We start from the raw sequence: 19,044 nt of genomic DNA, 5'->3' as shown, positions 1-19,044 counted from the left end.
ACATGGAGCAACTCTCCTGAGGCAAGGTACCATATATTGTAGTTTGTAAAATGGTGTGAAGGTTTCTATAGATTGTCAGCAGCTGCTTCCTGGTCTGCTGTGTGCTCTCTAACCTGGCCGGTTGCGAAATCATGAGACTGCTGTTCGGAGCCCGAGGGTGGGTGCAGCTGAGTGGGATGCAGTAACACATCGGGGCCCAATTTAAGAGGCTCATTATTAAGGCAGGAATGGACCAGCTACAGGCTCCTATGGAATCAGCCACAGGCCTATGGAATCAGTACCTGGAGGTGCTTGGGAACAATTGCTGTAAACCACTAATGGCGCTTGTCACCCTCCAGCTTGCTAGGTGCTAGTTCATCTTGTGTTTTAAACCACTGCATGGTTGCAAGCCACCACTAACCATTTCAAATGTGGTTATGAACCCTGGTGAGGACAGACTATACAGAGCTTGTAGGGCCCCAGTTTAAAAGCGAGTGACTATTGGCTCTTCCTTTCTCACTTGACCTGCTGCCTGTGTGTTTTCACAATCAGATCAGCTCACTTTCATGAGTGCTTACTACTTCGTCTTCCCAGGACCGGCTCTAGGCACCAGCAAAGCAAACACATGCGTGGGGATGCACAATTCCAGGGGCTCTCGGAGCTTGGGGCAGCAAATTTTTTGCTTGGGGTGGCAAAAAACCTAGAGCCAGCCTTGTGTCTTCCTCAGTACTTCGATGGTCTTCACCACTCTAGACTCTGAGCACCTGCTTTATACTCCTCTTCTCCTTGCAGAACCAACACAGCACTGAGAGAGAGAGAGAGAGAGATCTGGATTCTAGTCTGTGTTGTTCATGGTCAAAAGAATTAACAAAACAGTGACGTTATGTGTATTGTTTCTTTAAATCTGTAGCAATCTGCCAGGCAGCACTGAGGCTTGGGGAGATTATAGGCAGAGCTCTACAGTAAAGCAGAGAGAAACAGAGGAGCTTTAGGGTTAGCATTGAGTTGCTTATTCTAATAAAGGTCCATGTTCCATGTTGGAAGAAAGTGACACTTTCTAGGATTCTTTGCCACTGGCACATGACAGTGTCACAGATGAACTCATTCTGAACCAGCATCAATAACAGGCAGAGAAAACTGCCAAAATTCAGCGCTCCCCAGCCCTTTAGGTTTGAAAGCCCATGGACGGGCCTGAATGAAAGGAGCTTCACCAAATCCTGAGCCACAATGAAGCTAAACGCAGAGCGCGGTGAAGTGCAGGTCAGCTCACTGTGATCAGCACTGGTGAGCAAAGCTGAAAATATTTCTAAATCATTTATCTTCGCTGAGGAAAGAGAGAAGAATAACTGTGAGATCACTCCTAAAAAGTGGGGTGAGCATTGAATTCCAAAAACGATTTGGCTCCAGGGACACTTATAGTGTTGCCCACTCTCACAATTTTATCCCGGCTCTCATGGTATTTGGGTTTTTTTTCTTAAAGCCCCAGCTCCCAGATTCATGTGACTATTCATATTTTTAAAAGGGTGAGTGTGGGCTTCAAAAACATCACCCAAGTGTAGCTCAAGGGCTCAAAACACAAAAGTAAGACAAAGAGTAGCCAAACTTCATTATTTTTGGTTTCATTCTCATGATTTTGAAGCCAATCTCAGAGTCTTTTGTGGAGGGGTGACTCATGATTTTGGAACACTTGGGGTTGGCCGGACTTAGACTGCTTTTCTCATGGGGTGCAGAAAACGTGGAGGCCTTTACCAGGTTGTATGCAAACCTGTAAGACTCTGCTATGCTTAAAAACCAGCACCCGTAGAAAGAACGCACACATCCCTACAAAGTCCTAGCTCCAGAATCTGTATTGTTGGCAATGCGTTCATCTACCTCTCAGATCTCAGGCGGAGTTTGCAGGGTGGGCAGCTAGAAAAACCACGTATTTTCCTGGAGACTGAAGAGCTTTGATCTCACACAACGTGGTCTGGTGCTTAGGCCTTAGTCTCTCTGTGCTTCAGTCCCCCATCTGTAAAATGGGGATGATAGCATTTCCCCTATTGCATAGGGGTGTTGTGAGGGTAAATATATTAAAGATTGTGGGGCCCAGCTCCCCAAAGGTATTTAGGCACCTACCTCACATTGATTTTAATGGGAATTACGTGTCTAAGGGTATGTCTTTACCCCACCTGCCTGCAGCGAGCCTCTGAGCCTTGGGGCTCGCGCTACCCGTGAAGTGGGCCCCGGTCTGTCGAGCCGGGCTCGGAGGCTCGCTGCCGTTGGCTGCATCGATGCCCCCTTAGTGCCTTGGAGGATCAGGGCCTCAGATACTGTGGGAACGGGGGCCAGAGCGGATGGCTGTATGCCCCTGCCCCTTGCCAGAGGAGAATCCTTGATGCACCTGACCCCTCGGCTGCCTTGTGCGCTGGGCCGGGAGCGGGCGCCCGTGCTGCTCCGGCAGCATTTCCCACCGGCGCGTCCACCGCCTCTCGTGCTAACCCGCCGGGCCTGGTCATGCCCGCCGTCCTCTCCCGCCAAGGCTTGGAAGCTCTTTGGGGCAGCGGCTGTCTTGGTCCCCTGCCTGGTGCTGCGGGACCCCACCCAGGCCTGGGGCTGGGCGTGCCGGGTGCCACGGCCACGGCCCTAGCCCTAGCCCTAGCCCCGCCAGGGGTGCGGTGAGGGTCGCAGGGGAGGGGGAGAGCGGTGGGCCCCCCGCCCTCCTCTGCCGCCCAGGCGCGGCCGCTTTAAGGCAGGAGGCCCGAACGCGGCGGTGTTTCAATGTAGCGACTTGTGGCGGTCACGTGGGCCGGCGGGGCGGGGCCCCGGCTAGAGGCTGGCGAGGCGGCTCGGCCCCGGCGGGAGACGCGGCCACGGGCGCAGGGAGGCGGCGGCGGCGGCAGCGGCGGGCGAGGAAGCGGCGGCGGCACCGGCACCCTCCGGACCGGAGCCCCCCCCCCCCGCGCTCCCCGAGGGTTGTCACTCGCCCGCGGCCCCAGGGGAGCCTGCTCGGGGCGGGGGGATCGGGCCGCCCCCCCCCCGCGTAGCGAGAGTCCGAAGAGGACCCGGACCCCTCCCTCCCCTGCAGCCTCTATCGCCCCCCCCCACGGGGAGCCGATTTCCAACCCCCCCCCTCGCCGACCCCCTCATCCCGAGGACTTTGGGCTCCGCGCGCGCCCCCCCCCTTAACATCTTGAGGATTTATAGGGCGCTGTGGGGGTCGCTTCTGCTCTGCCCCCCGCCCCGGGGATGTGGCAGCCTGGTTCCGGAGCTGCCCCTTGACCATGGCTCTGTAGCTGTCAGGAGGCCGTATTCCTTCTTTATGGCCCGGCCCTGGGGAGCCGCTGCCCCGGCGGGCGTGTGACATCGGGGCCGAGCCCGCTTGGCTTGGGGCGGTTGTGTGGCGGCGGGGGGGGTGTTTTTTTCTCCCCCCCCCTTTTTAATTCTGTAGGGAGTCGGTTTATTTTTTACCAGCTCCCCCTGCGTGGGGCAAAGAATCCGGGAGGAGCGGGCAGGGGAGAGGCGAGAGCCTTGAAACCACTGTGCTGCCAGCTTGGGGGGGCGGGGGGGTTATGGTCCTGGGGCGGGGGGAGGGAGGGAAGAGACGTCTATCTTTATTAAAAAGATTACTTTTAAAAAAAAAACAACCCAAAACCAACAAAACAAAAACCAAGATGGCTGGAGGTGGCCGTGATGAGCCTCTTGGCTGCTTTTTTTTTTTGATCTGATGATAAAGCCAAAAGACAACAGCAGCTGCTGCTGCACAGACTCAATGTGGAGTTTCCCCTCCTTAAACTGACACATCAGGCGCATACTTTACAGGGTGGTGCCGTCTACCAGATCGATTATTTTTTTTATTACTTTTTTTTTCTTGTTAAATCCACCCTTCTTTCTCTTGTCGCTATATTTTTAAAATCCAAAGGGAGAGAGGCAACTCAAAATGGCTGAGAATTGACTAGATCCTGCTGGAATTGTACATTTCAGCAGTCTGCTTTCAGCTTCTTTCTCACCCCCTTTTTGCAGGCTGCATCTGAAAGGAGAAATAGCTTTCATGTCAGAGAGAAAACAGAGAAGAGAAGGAAAAGGAGGGGGAAGGGCTCTTCATTAGCAGTTGAGAAATTCCTTTTCAGTTTGATCAAGGCATGCTTGTTTTCCTACCAGCGACCCAGCTCTCTCCCAAATATTGAGCTTTTGTTTTGTTTTATTGTTTCTACTTTGGGATGTTTTTACCTTGAATCAGAATCTCTCCAGATCCTGAAACAAGATTTTCTTTTTCTAAACCTGTTCCCTAGTGAGAATTTAGAGCACAGGTTGATTTTTGTTTCATGAGCCTTTTTTCCCCCTCTCCCAAACCTTTTTTCTTCTTTCATCCTCATTCCTATTTGTGAAAGGAGGAAGGGATAGGGAGGGTTCCTTTGGCTCTGGGCTGGAATTTCATCTGAATGATTGACCCGTCTTCCCACTGTGTTCTTCCGTCCAAGATCTCACTATTCCAAAGCAACCGAAAGAATTTTTTTTGCTGCTCAGCTGGGTTCGAAGAAAATCGTTGGGGCAGTTGAAAGAATCCAGTTCGTTGTTTCATTATTTTTTAATCTTCCTCTTTCTTTCCATTTGGATCTTAACTGATTTTTTTTTTATTTTTAAAAAAAGACTAATTCCTAGCTCCCCTCAGGGAGAAAAGAAAGGGGGAAAAGAAATCTGAGGCAGTCTATTCTCTTGGGCTTCTGACTGGGTTGGTGGACAAAAGTCCCTTTTAAAATATTGAATGTCAGTTGCAAACCGAAGACAAGAAAAATCAAATCCGGAGTTCTAAATTTAGGAGGTTTTTATGGAACTTGGACTCTGCTACTGGATTTTGTATGGATTTTTTTTTCAACCTTCAGTAAGTTTCGATTCACCTTCCGGAATCAAAAGAAACAAAACTGCTCCTGAGAGTTGTTAAAATTGTGAGCTTTAAACCCTGAAAGCTTCTGTGTTTTTTTGTGTTCCAGCTAACACTGGCCCTTAATCAGATCGTATATATACATTTTTGTTAGTGTTTGAGTTTCTTAGGACTCTGCTCTGTGGGTTATTTTACTTTGAATTTTAGAATATACTGTAGTTTTTATTTTTTATTATTTTTTTATTTTTCAATAGCAGTTTACTGGCAGACTTCCCACTGCAGGGGGAAAAGCCCACTCTCCATCAGCATCTGTAGATCAAACTGAAATAGTAAGAGAGAGATTATAAAATATATCCGTAGAAATGGCTGAAAATTGGAAGAACTGTTTCGAAGAGGAACTTATATGTCCCATTTGCCTGCATGTCTTTGTGGAACCCGTTCAACTTCCTTGTAAGCACAATTTCTGCAGGGGCTGCATAGGGGAGGCATGGGCCAAAGAGACTGGGTTAGTGCGCTGTCCAGAATGCAATCAGGCCTACAACCAGAAACCCAACCTGGAGAAGAACTTGAAACTGACCAACATTGTGGAAAAGTTCAACTCCCTCAACCTGGAGAAGACCCCCTCGGTCTTGCACTGCGTCTTCTGCCGCAGGGGCCCCCCGCTGCCCGCCCAAAAGATCTGTCTGAGGTGCGAGGCCCCATGCTGTCAATCTCATGTGCAGACGCACCTGCAGCAGCCCTCCACGGCCCGGGGGCACCTCCTGGTGGAGGCGGACGACGTCCGGGCCTGGAGCTGCCCCCAGCACAACGCCTACCGACTGTACCACTGTGAAGCGGAGCAGGTTGCCGTGTGCCAATTCTGCTGCTACTACAGCGGGGCCCACCAGGGCCATTCGGTGTGTGACGTGGAAATCCGGCGCAACGAGATCAGGGTGAGTGGACCCCGCAGTTGTCCCTTTTTTGTCTCTTTCTCTGAGACGGTTGTGCTGGTTGCAGTGCGGCCCGTGGTGTGCATGGTGCTGTCCAAGAGACGAGCAAAGGCAAGTAAGTCCCTGCCCCAAGGAGATTCCAGTCTAAAAGAGATGGTCAAAGTCCTTAAAAATAATGTGTCATTGGAACCGACCTGGGACTGGCCAGTGGGGCAAGGCGAAGGGACTTCATGGATCTCTTCCAGTTCAAGAGTGGGATGGAAGCGAATCACTGCCCCACATTGCCTGTCTGAACCTTTACCTAGCCCCCCACGGTGATTCTTTTTGATCAAGGGCTTCTACTCAATTGCGAAGATTCCAGACTCAAGTGGGCACAGTCAAATCTGAGTCCCCCTCCCCTCCCCAAAATCCACCTGCTTTAAAATCATTAGGGGAGGAATTTGCAACCTATTCCCTGATCTCCTTCATTTTTAATCCTTTGCTGTGCCATTAAGAATCTTTTTATTTATTGAAAAGGCCAGTGTTTACGTGGGACCTACACAAAATAACCCCTTGCACTCCTCCTCCCTGATGGTTCTGCAGCTGCCATTTGATGCAATGCCCTGTTCCCTGCTCCTCAGTGGTACTGGGGTACAAATGAGGAAGTAAACAAAAGCAGACATGAGAGAGACAAAGTAGGTGAGGTAATATCTTTGACTGGGCCAACCTACCTACTGTGTCTCATATCCTGTGGACTAGCTTGGCTACAAAAGCAGACGTTAATTTCAAGCTCAGCTGGAAAGGCATCATGGGGGTGAGGAGAATGGGGGCGGGAGGAGTGCATGCCAAACAGGGGTGGGTGATAAAATCACTGGTATGGGGTTTGTGTTTTCCGCTTTCAAGGGGTTATTCAAACAATGGAGTGGAGGTGGGGGAGAGGAAGCAGTGAGGCATTTGATGGGGATCTTTTGAAGTCATTTGTCACCCACTGGTGACAATAGGACTTGAAACCTTCAAACTGCTTTGCAAACTAATTAACGAAGAGGATATGGGTAACTTGCCGATGCAGCTAATTATGGGTATGTGGTTATAACGTAAAGGATCCCCTCTGTGGGCCATTTGTTGCAGCGGATGAATGCAGAACGTAATCGCCCTGGTTTAGAACAAAACATCAGCAAAGAGGGAGCCTTTGCTAGAGGACTTGCCTCCAGAACCTTTTCCGAAGGCCCTGCCCTCTTCTGCTTCCCAAATGACTGAGGGTGGAAGGGAAATCAGATAGGTTCGTAGGTTGAATTGCTTTGAAATCTGGTTTCAGGCAGCTTGCTCCCAGGGGTGGCAAGCAATGCCTTGATTACAATGCATCCCTCCCTTGGTATGGCTCGTCAGTGTCAAATCAGCCTCTCCTCTCTCTTCACACCGCCCAGGCTCCACCAAAGTCTCCCTCCTCTGGTGATGTTTGAAACCAGTTGGAGGTGGGTGTTGTGGAGGAGGGGTGAGGCAGGGGTAGGAACTTGAGCAGCTGGGGGTGGTGTCACCAGTGACTAGGCTTCTCCAAAAGCCCCGGGGAGGGGGCAGCATGGGGGCGCAGTGGGCTAATGCACCAGCTTTTCTGCCTGTGGGCACTTAGGCTGACATTTGGCTGAACAATGAAGAGTTTGTGGTGGGGACGGGTGGGACCCGTGCCCATCCTGGGAGGAGCACAGACCACTGGGGTTTTGCGCACTCGTGCCCAGAACTGGAATAATAGGGGGTTTTGTACATTGAGGCTTGTTTGGCAGCGTGGCCTGGTGGAGCCCTTCCTGCCCTAATCCTGGGGTCTAGTCCCTGCCCTTAGCTGTGGAGACTGGGGACAGCTAACAAGCGCGTAGGGCATCAACCCATCCCAGCGTTGCTGTCCTCCTTGGGCTGGCCCCGAGGGCTCTCCTCTTCTGTCTTGCTGTCTCCCATACAACTGCTTCAGGGCAGTGGGGCCCTCGGCTTCCTCCCAGGGCCGCAGTGCGCGGAATAAATATTTAACAGTGAATCGAATGGTGATTGCTGTAAAATGGGGATGATTTCCTGTGTATTTTAACGCTGCCAAAATGAGTCACCGTTTAGCAATTAAAAAAAAAAAGGGCAATAAATAAAAAGCGCAACGTGATTACTTTCCAGTTGGATGGCCAGGCCCGGGGGGGATTCTCTGCAGAGAGAAGTCAGTGTGAGCTCACAGGAAAGTGGTTTTTCCCCCTCCGGATTTTTTGGGGAAAGCAAAGAGTTGCATGGAGCTGCTCGTGGTTCTTCTTTTCCTTCTTCTTCCTCCCCCCGCCCTCCCGCAACCCTGAGGAAGGGCAAAGACTCAGCCAGACTTGTGAGAAGCATTTGTTTGCTTCTGTTAATTCGTCCCTCTCTGGGAAAAGGGCAGAGCCAAGTAGGAAAGATGCCTTCATCCCAGAGCCGGGAGTGGCTGGCTGGGCTGGGAAACCCACGCACTGGGGCGGTCCGCTGCGCAGCGCCAAGGAATTTTCCGGGTGGGTTCCCAGCAGACTTAGATCTCATCCACGCCCACTTTTAAAATGTGTTGCTGCTCGAAGGATACCTTCTGCTGGCTCTGCATTAGGCCCCTCGGGGCGTTTCCTGGCTAAACTGCAGGTTGCAAAGCTACAGCCAGGCAAAGAATACACTTCAGTCTCACTGCAAACCTTTAGTATTTAGGAAAGATGGTCCAGTGATTAGGGAACTAGTCTGGGGCTCGAGACCTGGGTTCAAATTCCCTGTTCTGCCACCGACTTCTTGTGTGACCTTAGGGGAGTCACTTAGCCCCTGTGTACCTCAGTTTCTCCTCTGTGCAATGGGGATGATGGCACTGGCCCCCCCTACAGGGCCATGCACTAAAGATTGTGAAGTGCTCTGATGTTTTAATGGGGACCTGATAAATTTCTTACATAGATTAGGCCAAATATTGAGGTTCTTAATAAACAGTTCTAAAAGTCATCAGCCTGAGTTTGTCTGAATAAGTGAGGCACCCTGATCCAGTGGATAAAGCACAGAGCTGGGAGTCAAGAGTTCTGGCTTCTCTTCCCAGTTCTCCCGTTCACTCACTATGTGATCTAGGTCTTGTGCCTCAGTTTCCCATTTCAATAAAATAGCAATAAACCCACCTTTTGTTAGTGGGCCTTGGGATGTGCCCATTTTAAATGTTTAGTGTGCATGGTGCTTTGCAGACAAATAAGAACTGGCAACTTCCTGCCCTCAGGATTTTGGACTCTAAGGGCCAGATCTGGTGATTTTTTTTTTTCTCAGGCGAATATTCCCTTTGACTCCCTTGGAATTACTTGTCTGAGTGTGGTTAGCCACAACACGGGATGGCAGAAAATCCCAAACCTGGGCTATATAATGACGTTGATGAATGGCTAATAGCACAGAGCTAGTGAGATCTGCGGCTGGGGGGAATGTGTCTGAGAGGAACTGGTCATGCGATATTCCTCATGGATCTTTTAGTAGCTCCTTTTTTGATTGTTTTTTTAATTACTTAACAAAGACGTTTGATGACTCCGGGCCTGATTCTCTGCTCTGTCACCTTCCTAATATTGATGTGTAGCGGGACTCTGGATCCAGCTCTGTGTCTGTAGCCAGGGCCTGGGGCTGAAGTCGGCATGGAAGGCCTTTGAAGGTAACCTGATCACAGCTAGCCAGGTGGCAAGTTGTGATCATTGCCTTGACAGGCCCAAGACGTGTGACCCCTTGTTTGTGTCCTCCACTTGTTAGGTCAAGTCTTGGAGACTGTACGCTCTTTGGGTGCAGGGGCTGTCATTTTCAGTGTGTTTGGTCTCTGTCGTGCTAGGTGCTGTACAATCTAGTTGAGACCTTTGAGTACTACTGCAATATAAACAGTACGTTGAGCATGAGTCAGGTGAGATCGTTCCAGGTTGCAGGGGCACAGATAAGACTGTATGGGAGAAGGGGCAGGTGTGTCTCGAATAAACACATTCAGAATTGTGAAGACAGATAGTCTTGTATGTAGATTGCAAACTCTTCAGGGCAAAGGATTGTCTTTTTGCTCTGTGTGTACAGCACCAAGCACAGTGGAGTCCTGGTCCATGATTGAAGCTCACCGACGCTATTGCAATACAGATATTAGCAGCACATCTCATTTGTGGTTAATCTTTTGCTTGCGAATGTGTGTAATATATCTTCTCCCGCACCTTGAGATGTTTTCTCATTTTATTTCCTGTTTTTGTGGCATGAAAATAAAAACCCTCTATTTGTTTCTTGTCATTTTGTTTGTATTAAGGAATCAAAAGATGAGGGGGGTTTTCTTCAGGCCCTGCCTTCGTTGTTGAAATCTTAAATTTCCCGGGCTGCCCTTTATCCCCGGTTATAATGGAATCTCCTTCTAACTTTGCAGAATAACCCCATCTTAGGAACAATTTGTTTTTTTTTTTTTGTTTGTCTATTAAAGAAAAGTTGTATCCAATTCTGAAGTCACCTAATGGGGATTTGAAGGAAGATAGGAAACACAACCAGCAAAACATTTTTTCCTCCCAAACATTCTCCAAATGTTGCCATGTTCATCCTAATCTCTGTACTGGATGCAATTGACTTAGACTAGCCTGAATTAAAGCTCACTTGAGAATCTCAAAGCAGACAGTACAGAATTAAAATGCCATTTATACCCTGTGCTTTGGCCTTTTCCTTTTCTTTTTCCTTTCCTTTTCTTTTCTTTTCTTTTCTTTTCTTTTTTCTTTTTTTTAAAGGGATGCTCAGGGTTTTTAATCCTGCTATTTGACTTGCCTTAAAGGTAGAACAGCTTTGGGGTGTGTGTGATGGTGGTGGAGTGGGAGTGGGGGGGATTCTTCTATGTTCTGAATAGCTGTAGTATTTTTTTAAGAAGAATGGGAGATCTATATGTAACGAGCATTATTTTGATGAGACCTTTTGAAAACAATGTTCAGTGCTCCCCTTTCAGGTGCTAAGGCAGTACAGCCCTGTTTCCAGAGCAGTGCTGATTTGGCTGTTGCACAGGGGAGATGGTTTTGGCTTTATAGATGGACATGGTGGGGTGGGGAGTTGTTTGTATTTAATCACACAAAGAGCCGAGTTGATTTCAGCTCTCTGTTAAAATCCAGGAGGGAGGAGACCTGTAGTATTTGCCAAAAGTCTGAAATGGATTGGTGGGGGGAACAGTGATGAATTTTAAGCTCCTGCCGGGGGAGATTTTTTGGGAGCGAAATTTCTGTACAGAGTCAGGCCTTGTGCCAGTGCACTGCTGGGAGAATTGGCTACAGAGCCTGACACACATGTGACCCATTAATCGTGCCTGTCCAGGCAAAGCAGTGGCTGGCCATACCCTCCCTGTAGACGATCTGTGGAAAATGTCCATGGTGGCTTTTTTTTTCCCACCCCTTTTCCTGGCTGGCCCTATCGATTTGCCCTGACGCACTCCAGTAAGGACAAAAAATTGCCAGTTACACAATGGGTTTCAGAGGGGGAGCTCTGCAGGCCTCTGTTTGATAGACAGCTGTGGAGTGGGGAAATTTTTTTTTCCCCCTTGAAAGGGTCCTTCTCTCCCAATGGTAAAAAAATGTTATTGGACCTGGAGTGCCTCTAAATACCGGGTGGCTGGCACCAGCTAGAACTGAGAAGCTTTAGGCAGAGCCGAGGTGGGTTGCATTTTAAAAACAAAACCAGGTTTTGTAGCTTATTGTGCATAGGGTTTGATTTAATAGGCATGTGTATATTTCCAGGTGTTTTGTTATCAGACCTGTGTGTGAGGTACAGATCATTGGAGGGGTAGTGTTTATACATATTTGCCTAGAGCTTGGTGTAATTTAGTACTCGTGACTTGTCAGTGGTGGCAGATGCTGTGCAAGCATTTCCCGTAGTGCTCTGCAAAGTGCCTCGCTCCAGACTCACGACTATTCCGGCACCAGGTCCCGCCCAGCTACGCCAGTGGGCCTCCGTACTCGCAGGAAGTCCCTGGCTATTCTGGTCCGAGACACCCGTCACATAGCTCTGCTGATGTCCCTCAATTCCCTTCCCACAGCCCTTCCGATGTTCCTCAGTCCTGACCTGCAGCACCCCCTTGTTGTTCTGGCGCTGGCTGCCAAATGGGAATGGTTTTTTGTGCCCTGGGATCCTGCCTTTATGTGCAGTGTCTTTTGAGGCCATCATAGGTGATCTCGTCAGACCTCCCTGGCCCCATCTCCATGTCTTTAACAGTCCTTGGTTTGTGTGGGCTTCGCTGCTGCCCTTGGTCTTCCTGCCAGTTTAGAAGACAGGAAATTAAATGCATAAGCTAGCTGGAAAGGGTACTTCAGAGGAATCTTGGGGGTGCCTAGCTATCCCTGGTGTAAAGCCTTTGAAGTCTGGGACGTTACCCCAAGCATGAACTTGTCTTGATCCTCGGAGCCCCTCAAAGCAAGACGGTACCTTTAGGCCATCGGTCAACTAAAACTGTATTGAATTTCCCTATTGAATTCCTTGGCTGAGGGTTGAAATATTTTTCCTCTTCGTATACCCTCCCCCTTGTCTTCCTTGCTGCATTTATACTAAGGCCTCAGAATGCAATCGCACCTAAGCAGCTTGGTTGCTTGTGCCTGCTTACCTACAAATCCCCATCCCCAAGTGATTTATACGCAGCTAACTAAAAAATAAGGACCAGAGGAATTAAGAGGCAGAGGTTGGGGAGAGGTTTTTGGCAGAGACCCGATACAAGATGTGGAGCTGATGAAATGGGAAGAATGGAAGAAGGTGGCTTGGTGTGGTAGGAGCTGGAAAAGCAAAGGCCCTTGGGCTGTAATTTGGGACTGCACGTAGGCATGTGCAGTGGAGGAGGGACAGTGTTAGGGGTAGGTGTATATAGATTACATCCGCATATGAGAGAGGTCCATGTGGTACTGTGCATAGCATCTTTTATCGGGGCTCCCAGAGTGCTTTAGAACCAGTAGCAAGTTACGGTCCTCTCCCCTCCCATGGTTTAGGTATTATCCCATTTTACAGATGGGGAGACTGAGGCACAGAAAGACTGGATGATTTGCACAGCCACTGAGTCCCTGACAGCTTGGGTATAGAACCCCCCCTCTTCTGACTGCTCTCCCTGTGTCACAGATTCTAGCACAAGGACCTTCTCTGTAGCTCCTACCATACCATGCAGCCTGCTTTGGAGAGCTTCAAAAGCAATGGGAGGGCAACTGTGAAATAGGGAGTCAGTGGAGTGATGGCCAGGTCTGTTCCAATATAAACCTGCGGGTATAAACGGAGCTTTTGATGGCTGCGGAAATACCCTTGTTATAATAAACTTGGTCCAGCATCTTGTTCAGTCTGAGGCTAACCCGTGGTATTCACAGAGTGCAAGTCACCAGAGAAGCTAGGCAATGGAGAACCATTCTCTGCTACATGTGATCTGGCTGGGGGAGGAAAGGGCCAGCTGGGTGGTTGGTTGGTTGAAAAAGAGAGGAGAGAAAAGAGGCCTTAATTTGAAAGTATAATTTCTTTCCCTCCCTTCCCCCCCCACAACAGAGGCGTGATGGGGAAGGGAGGAGACTTTTGACACTCTCCCTGTCCAGCTATAATCAAAGGAGCGGAGTTTGCGTAAATATTAGAGAGGTTTTGAAGACTCTTCCCCGGCCTCCCCTTGGCGAATGGATTGTTCCCAAACTTTCCGCTTGCAAGGGCTGGTTTGGGCCAAAGGCAGAAAGGAGCAGCTCTCCCTCCACCCACCCCTTTCTGTCCTCCTTCCCACCAGGAGCCTGTGGACTTGATTCTGCTTAAGCCCCACTGAGCTCAGTGGGTGTGCCCGGTGATCTCTTGGCTCATACCAGCATAAGCAAGAGCTGGCCGCATGAGGAGCAGGTTGTTGGATTAGTGGCAATAGGTTAGAGCAATGAGGGAAGCAAAGAGCTCAGTGACTCCCTTGCAGTGCGTTGGCCTATTCCGTTGTTGTGTGTGTGTGTGTGGGGGGGAGGTTTTTTTTGTTTTGTTTTTTTTTCCTTGGCACACCTCAGTGATCCTACCAGTTTTTGCACTCATAATCAGAGCTGAACTGGGCCTGACGGCAGCAGATCCTCCCCTAGAGTGGGGGACAAAAGGTGGGGAAGGAGAGGAGGGGCTAACACTGAAACAATGAAATAGCCAAGAGAGGGCAGCGCCGTTAGGTAGCTTTGCAGAACTGCTAGCCGGTGCGGTGTTTTATAATCCGCTTCTGTGCTGCCCTGGCAATGTGATCAGCGCGGAATGCTGTGAACTCAGTGGCTGCCGTTCTGTCAGAATTCAAACGGACGTGCTCATATGGATTTATAAATCAGCACTCGCGGCCGGATCCTGCTCTGGGTCGTGCATGTTGCTCCCATGGGTTCCAGGGCAGAATCCAGTCTGCTTTTTATTTATCTCCAGACTGGCGTCTCTGGTGACTGTTGCCTTTCTGCCTTAGCAGCAGCAGTAGGCTAAGGGGGAGGGGGGAGTTGTCAGCCCCTTGTTAAGAGAGATGGTGTTTAGTGGACTTGTAGCCGGGGACTCCTGAGTTAATCTTATGCTCCTTTAGTCACTTGTCGTGTGAATGTAGACAGGCTGCTTCACTTCTCTGTGCCTCGGTTTGCCCACCTACAAAATGGGGCTAACATTTATTATACCGTAGATGCAGGCTGTGTTTGCACAGTGCCTTGCACAGAAGCGTTGTAGTAAACTGACTAGTGCAGTCTGGGTGTGTGTAGACCACTTCCTTTATTGTATGGAATCAGAGCTGTTCAGCTGTGTGTCATAAACCCTGTACTGATAAAGAAGATTCTCCTTTAGCTCAAGGGGTAGGGACCTGTGCTTTTGGAGGAAAAGAGAACTAGTCCTGAGCAGCTGTTGGAGGACAGCATAGTTTCAGCCACGAAATCCTGGGTTTGTTATAAGTATTTTATGTCTCTCCTCCAGATCAAACTCGTTAAAATAGTCCTTGTCCAAACCCAGTTGTTTTCATCAAAGGAGAATCTGCAGCCCCAGGTCCAGCATTCAGTCACAGCCTCAACCTCTTCCTCTTTCTTATTGGTTGTATTACGGCAGCACCAAAAGACCACAGCCAAAACTGGGATTCGCTTGTGCTGGGTGCTATATAGCGACATAGCAAGACATCGCAAGCTAAATTATTTCTGACTCATGGTGGTGATGTACTGGAAAAAATGGGGATTTATTTTTCAGCCTGAGGTTCTCTCCCCTGTCTTCCCTCACCCCCATTGATGCTTTTTATCCCTTGGTTTGTGCCTTTTATTTTTGGACACATCCACAAGCAGATTTGGAAACTTCTCAGCCGCGGATGGATCCAGATGAAGCGCTTGGCAGACACAGAAGTTCTGGCTGGGGAACGAGCGCTCGCATTCTCTCTAAAATATGAGTGAATATTGGCAGGCCGACAGAGTGTATAGTCTAGTGGATTCATGGAGAGCTGGGCTCTCCTCCCCCTAAGCATGTCCTCCAAGGAAGGATCCTCTTGTCCCCTTGGCACTCCTGCTTTTGAAAACCACAGGGTGACCAGGCTTCTGAAGCTTTGGTTCAGTGCTGGACCATTATTTTTTTTTTAAATTTTTAAAAAGAGGTTATTAAATTGAACTGGCAATTTCTCTAGAAATACGTGGGGTTGATATAAACCCTGCTTTGAGCCCAGTTATTGTGTGGGTTTCATATCTTGTCCCCTGAAACCTCCCTCCAGTCGGTTCTGATGTTTTGCTGGGGTTGCTGCAGCTGAGTTGGAAGATTGATGCTCTGCCACAGACCGATGAGCATTGGTTGGGGGTTTCTTTTGGCCTCTTCCAGTTGTGCAGCAGGCATGAGATGCAGGTGTAAACTACCCCTCCCCCTTCCCCCCCGCATTGGCAAAAACTGCAGGTCGCTCAGTGGAAGCTGATGTGGCTGGGCGAGGATCCCTGCTCGCAGACAAAGGGATTCTCTCTGTGTGTGTGCGCGCGCGCCTGTCTCTTTGTTCTCTTGGCCGGGCACGCCGGGCTCTGATGGCAAAAGCTCATTTGAGCTTGGCTTTCCAACAGGCTCGGGGGGGGAATAAATAATAAAGCCACGAGGTCTCCATCACCGCCAGCTGCATTGCGGGAGGGATGAATGATGGGAAATTTGGCCCCGGTTGGTTTAATTTCAGTTGACTTTCGTGGGCAGATGACACTTTTTGCTCCAGGGTTGTTAGGCCCTGCGGAGCAGGGGGGTGAGGGCTGGGCTGGGAAGGCCAACAGACCGTTCTAGCTCTGACACTGAGGGCCTGTCCAGCCTCGGCTTGACTTTAATAGAGCTGTTCTGGAGCTGGTGGTGTGGGACATCCCATAGCTCACGCCCCAGTTTTCTCTCCCCGCCCCTTCTGTGCTGTTCCCGCAGCTAGGAGGTGTGGGTAAGCTGCCTCCCCATGCGTGGCCCTGTTAACCTCCCCGTGTTAGCCAGCAGGAGGTGCTGATCCGCCTCAGCAGGTAGTGACTACCAACCCAGCAGCTGTAACAATGTGCCTGTCTCTGGCCTCCGTCCAGGGATTTCAAAGCACTCGACGTACGTCGGGGAAGTGAGCTTAATTGCGCTGCTGTGAGGTAGGCTGGCATTATCCTCATTTTACAGCTGGGGAAACTGATGCACAGAAGGGGGATGCGCCTTGCCCAAGGTCACATGGGCAGAGCCAGGAGTCCTGTTTTCTAACCGCTAGTCCATGTGCAGACGCCATCACCATATACGCTGCAGTGCTGAGAAGGTGACCAAGACTGGAGCGGGCAGTTTCTGGCCCCGATTCAGCAAGCAGCTTAGGCACGTGACGCCCCATTGAAGTCAGCATGGCTACTCAAGTGCTTAAGTACTTTGCTGAATTGGGGGCCCAGTGGCCCAGGTTTCCTTCCTGACCTTGATTCACTTGAAGGTTGGCTTGTGATTCTTGTTACCTGTTAATTTAAATGGCACCACTATCCATGCACTGGAGTGCGCTATGACCCTCTAATAATAAACACAGACTTGACAAACAAAAGCTCAGCCTCCAGCTAGGTGGTAAAGCTCCCCCAAGAACAGAATGATGTTCTGCCTGAGAGGCGAGGCATGCAAAGGGGCATGCTGGATGATGGAGGGGCTGGGGAGGAGAGTCGAAGGGTGCATCTATACTGTGATAAGACTCGCTGCACAGCCGCAGCTGGCCTGCATCAGCTGCTGTAGACTCATGAGACTTGGGCTGCCAGGCTATAAAATTTCAGTGTAGATGTTCGGGGCGGTCTCAGAGCCCAGGCTCGAGACCACTGCAATTTTTAGCCCCATAGCCTTCAGCCTGTGAGCCTGAATCAGCTGATCTGGGATCTGAGGCAGGGTGCCATGGGTATTTTTAATCCCAGTGTAGCCATATCCTAAGGGAGACTGAAGAGACCCGCTAGAATAATACGTAACCTGAATGTAGCACTTCTTCGCGAAAGATCTCAAAGCACCTGAAAAAAGGGGGAATAAGGGTCAATTATTCCCGCTTTTCTGGGACTGTGGGGAAATGAAGGAACAGAAATTGGTTTGCCCCAGGCCATGGCAGTGAGTCAGTGGCTGAGTGAGGAAGAGAACCCAGGAGTCCTGGCTCCCAGCCCCCAGGCATTCCATTAGCTTGCAGCTGCCCTTTGCATCTGCTTGAGCCAGATCCTGCCAGTTGAAGGGAGCAAATGTTGACCTGTCGAAGGTCAAACCAGATTTCAGACCGGATTCTGAGGTGCCGTTATGCAAATATCCAGGTAATAGGGAAACAGCCAAGAAAAACCTCTGCAAGCAGTCAGGCTCTGATTGTTAGAAATGCAGGAAGACTAAGTCCCTATTCAGAATAAACACAATCTTGAGTGAAGCCAGGAGCGCCTGGTAAGGATCTGGGAGCACAAATGGTCAAAAGAGATTTTAGAGAGAATGGGACCTCCAGAATTTCCCAGTAGAACTGGGGGCATGATGAGCAAACTTTAAATCTGAGCAAACCAAGTCTCTGAGAGCCATTGCTGCAGCCCCGGTGGAAGGGCATGCTGGAAGACAACAGGGTTTCAGTGAAGATACTTAGGCACAAGAAAATGGGCCTTTTCTTTGATCCCTGCTTTAGAAAATGGCAGTACACCCGAATCCAGAAATTAGGCCTGAATTTGAATCTCTCTGCTCTGACACGGTCTCCCTCTATGGCCACGGGCAAGTCACTTAACCTCGCTGCCTCAATTTCCCTATCTTTAAAATGGAGATCATGTAAGACATTGGGAGGGAGAATGAAGTGGTTTCATAGACTTTGTACTGTTGAATTCCACAGAGTCCTAACGGAGACTCTCCTGGAGCCAAAGAGGCTGTACTTTAGAGTCAGGAGACCAGATTTCTATTTCTGCTGATGGCCAACTTCCTCGGGGCTGCTCTGGTTTACGTGTACCCCTATGGCTGTGGGAAGCAGGAGCACAGTGCAATCTGGCCACTCTTTACGACAGAATTGAACTAGATCATAGAGTCATAGATACTAAGGTCAGAAGGGACCATTATGATCATCTAGTCCGAGCTCCTGCACAACGCAGGCCACAGAATCTCACCCACCCACTCCTGCAAAAAACCTCTCACCTATGTCTGAGCTATTGAAGTCCTCAAATCCTGGCTTAAAGGCTTCAAGGAGCAGAGAATCCTCCAGCAAGTGACCCGTGCCCCATGCTACAGAGGAAGGCGAAAAACCTCCAGGGCCTCTTCCAATCTGCCCCGGAGGAAAATTCCTTCCCAAACCCAAATATGGCGATCAGCTAAACCCTGAGCATATGGGCAAGATTACCAGCCAGATACTACAGAAAATTCTTTCCTGGGCAACTCAGATCCCACCCCATCTAACATCCCATCACAGGCTATTAGGCCTATTTACCATGAATATTTAAAGATCAATTAATAACCAAAATCATGTTATCCCATCATACCATCTCCTCCATAAACTTATTGAGTTTAATCTTAAAGCCAGATAGATCTTTTGCCCCCACTGCTTCCCTTGGAAGGCTATTCCAAAACTTCACTCCTCTGATGGTTAGAAACCTTCATCTAATTTCAAGTTTAAACCAGTTTATATCCATTTGTTCTTGTGGCCACATTGGTACTGAGCTTAAATAATTCCTCTCCCTTCTGGTATTTATTCCTCTGATATATTTATAGAGAGCAATCATATCTCCCCTCAACCTTCTTTTAGTTAGGCAAAACAAGCCAAGCTCCTTGAGTCTCCTTTCATAAAGAGTTCTTATGCTAGTTCTGTGCCAGTTGGAAAGGTCCCCTGTGCAGGAGGTATTTCCCGGGCTTGTCTCCACCAGCTTTATACACCTCTGAAGTGGAGTGGATTCTGAT

General features: G+C 49.5%; 1 protein-coding gene across 2 annotated transcripts in view; it reads left to right on the top strand.

The window, feature by feature from the left end:
• Positions 1-2,844: 2,844 nt before the first annotated feature.
• The window catches only part of TRIM8 (tripartite motif containing 8), a 52,150-nt gene continuing 35,950 nt past the window's right edge, over positions 2,845-19,044 (top strand). The window contains exon 1 of one of the 2 annotated variants that reach the window (XM_043518714.1): positions 2,845-5,769. In XM_043518714.1, coding sequence (XP_043374649.1) covers positions 5,200-5,769 — 570 coding nt within the window. In that variant the 5' untranslated portion in view covers positions 2,845-5,199. The remainder of the gene's footprint in view (positions 5,770-19,044) is intronic. The other variant, XM_038409143.2, reaches the window with a different exon arrangement.

The sequence above is a fragment of the Dermochelys coriacea genome, chromosome 7 (genome assembly GCF_009764565.3).
Source record: "Dermochelys coriacea isolate rDerCor1 chromosome 7, rDerCor1.pri.v4, whole genome shotgun sequence".
In the NCBI taxonomy this organism is placed as follows: domain Eukaryota; kingdom Metazoa; phylum Chordata; order Testudines; family Dermochelyidae; genus Dermochelys; species Dermochelys coriacea.
Note: the sequence above shows the minus strand (reverse complement) of the source record. Positions and strands in the feature narration are given on the sequence as shown.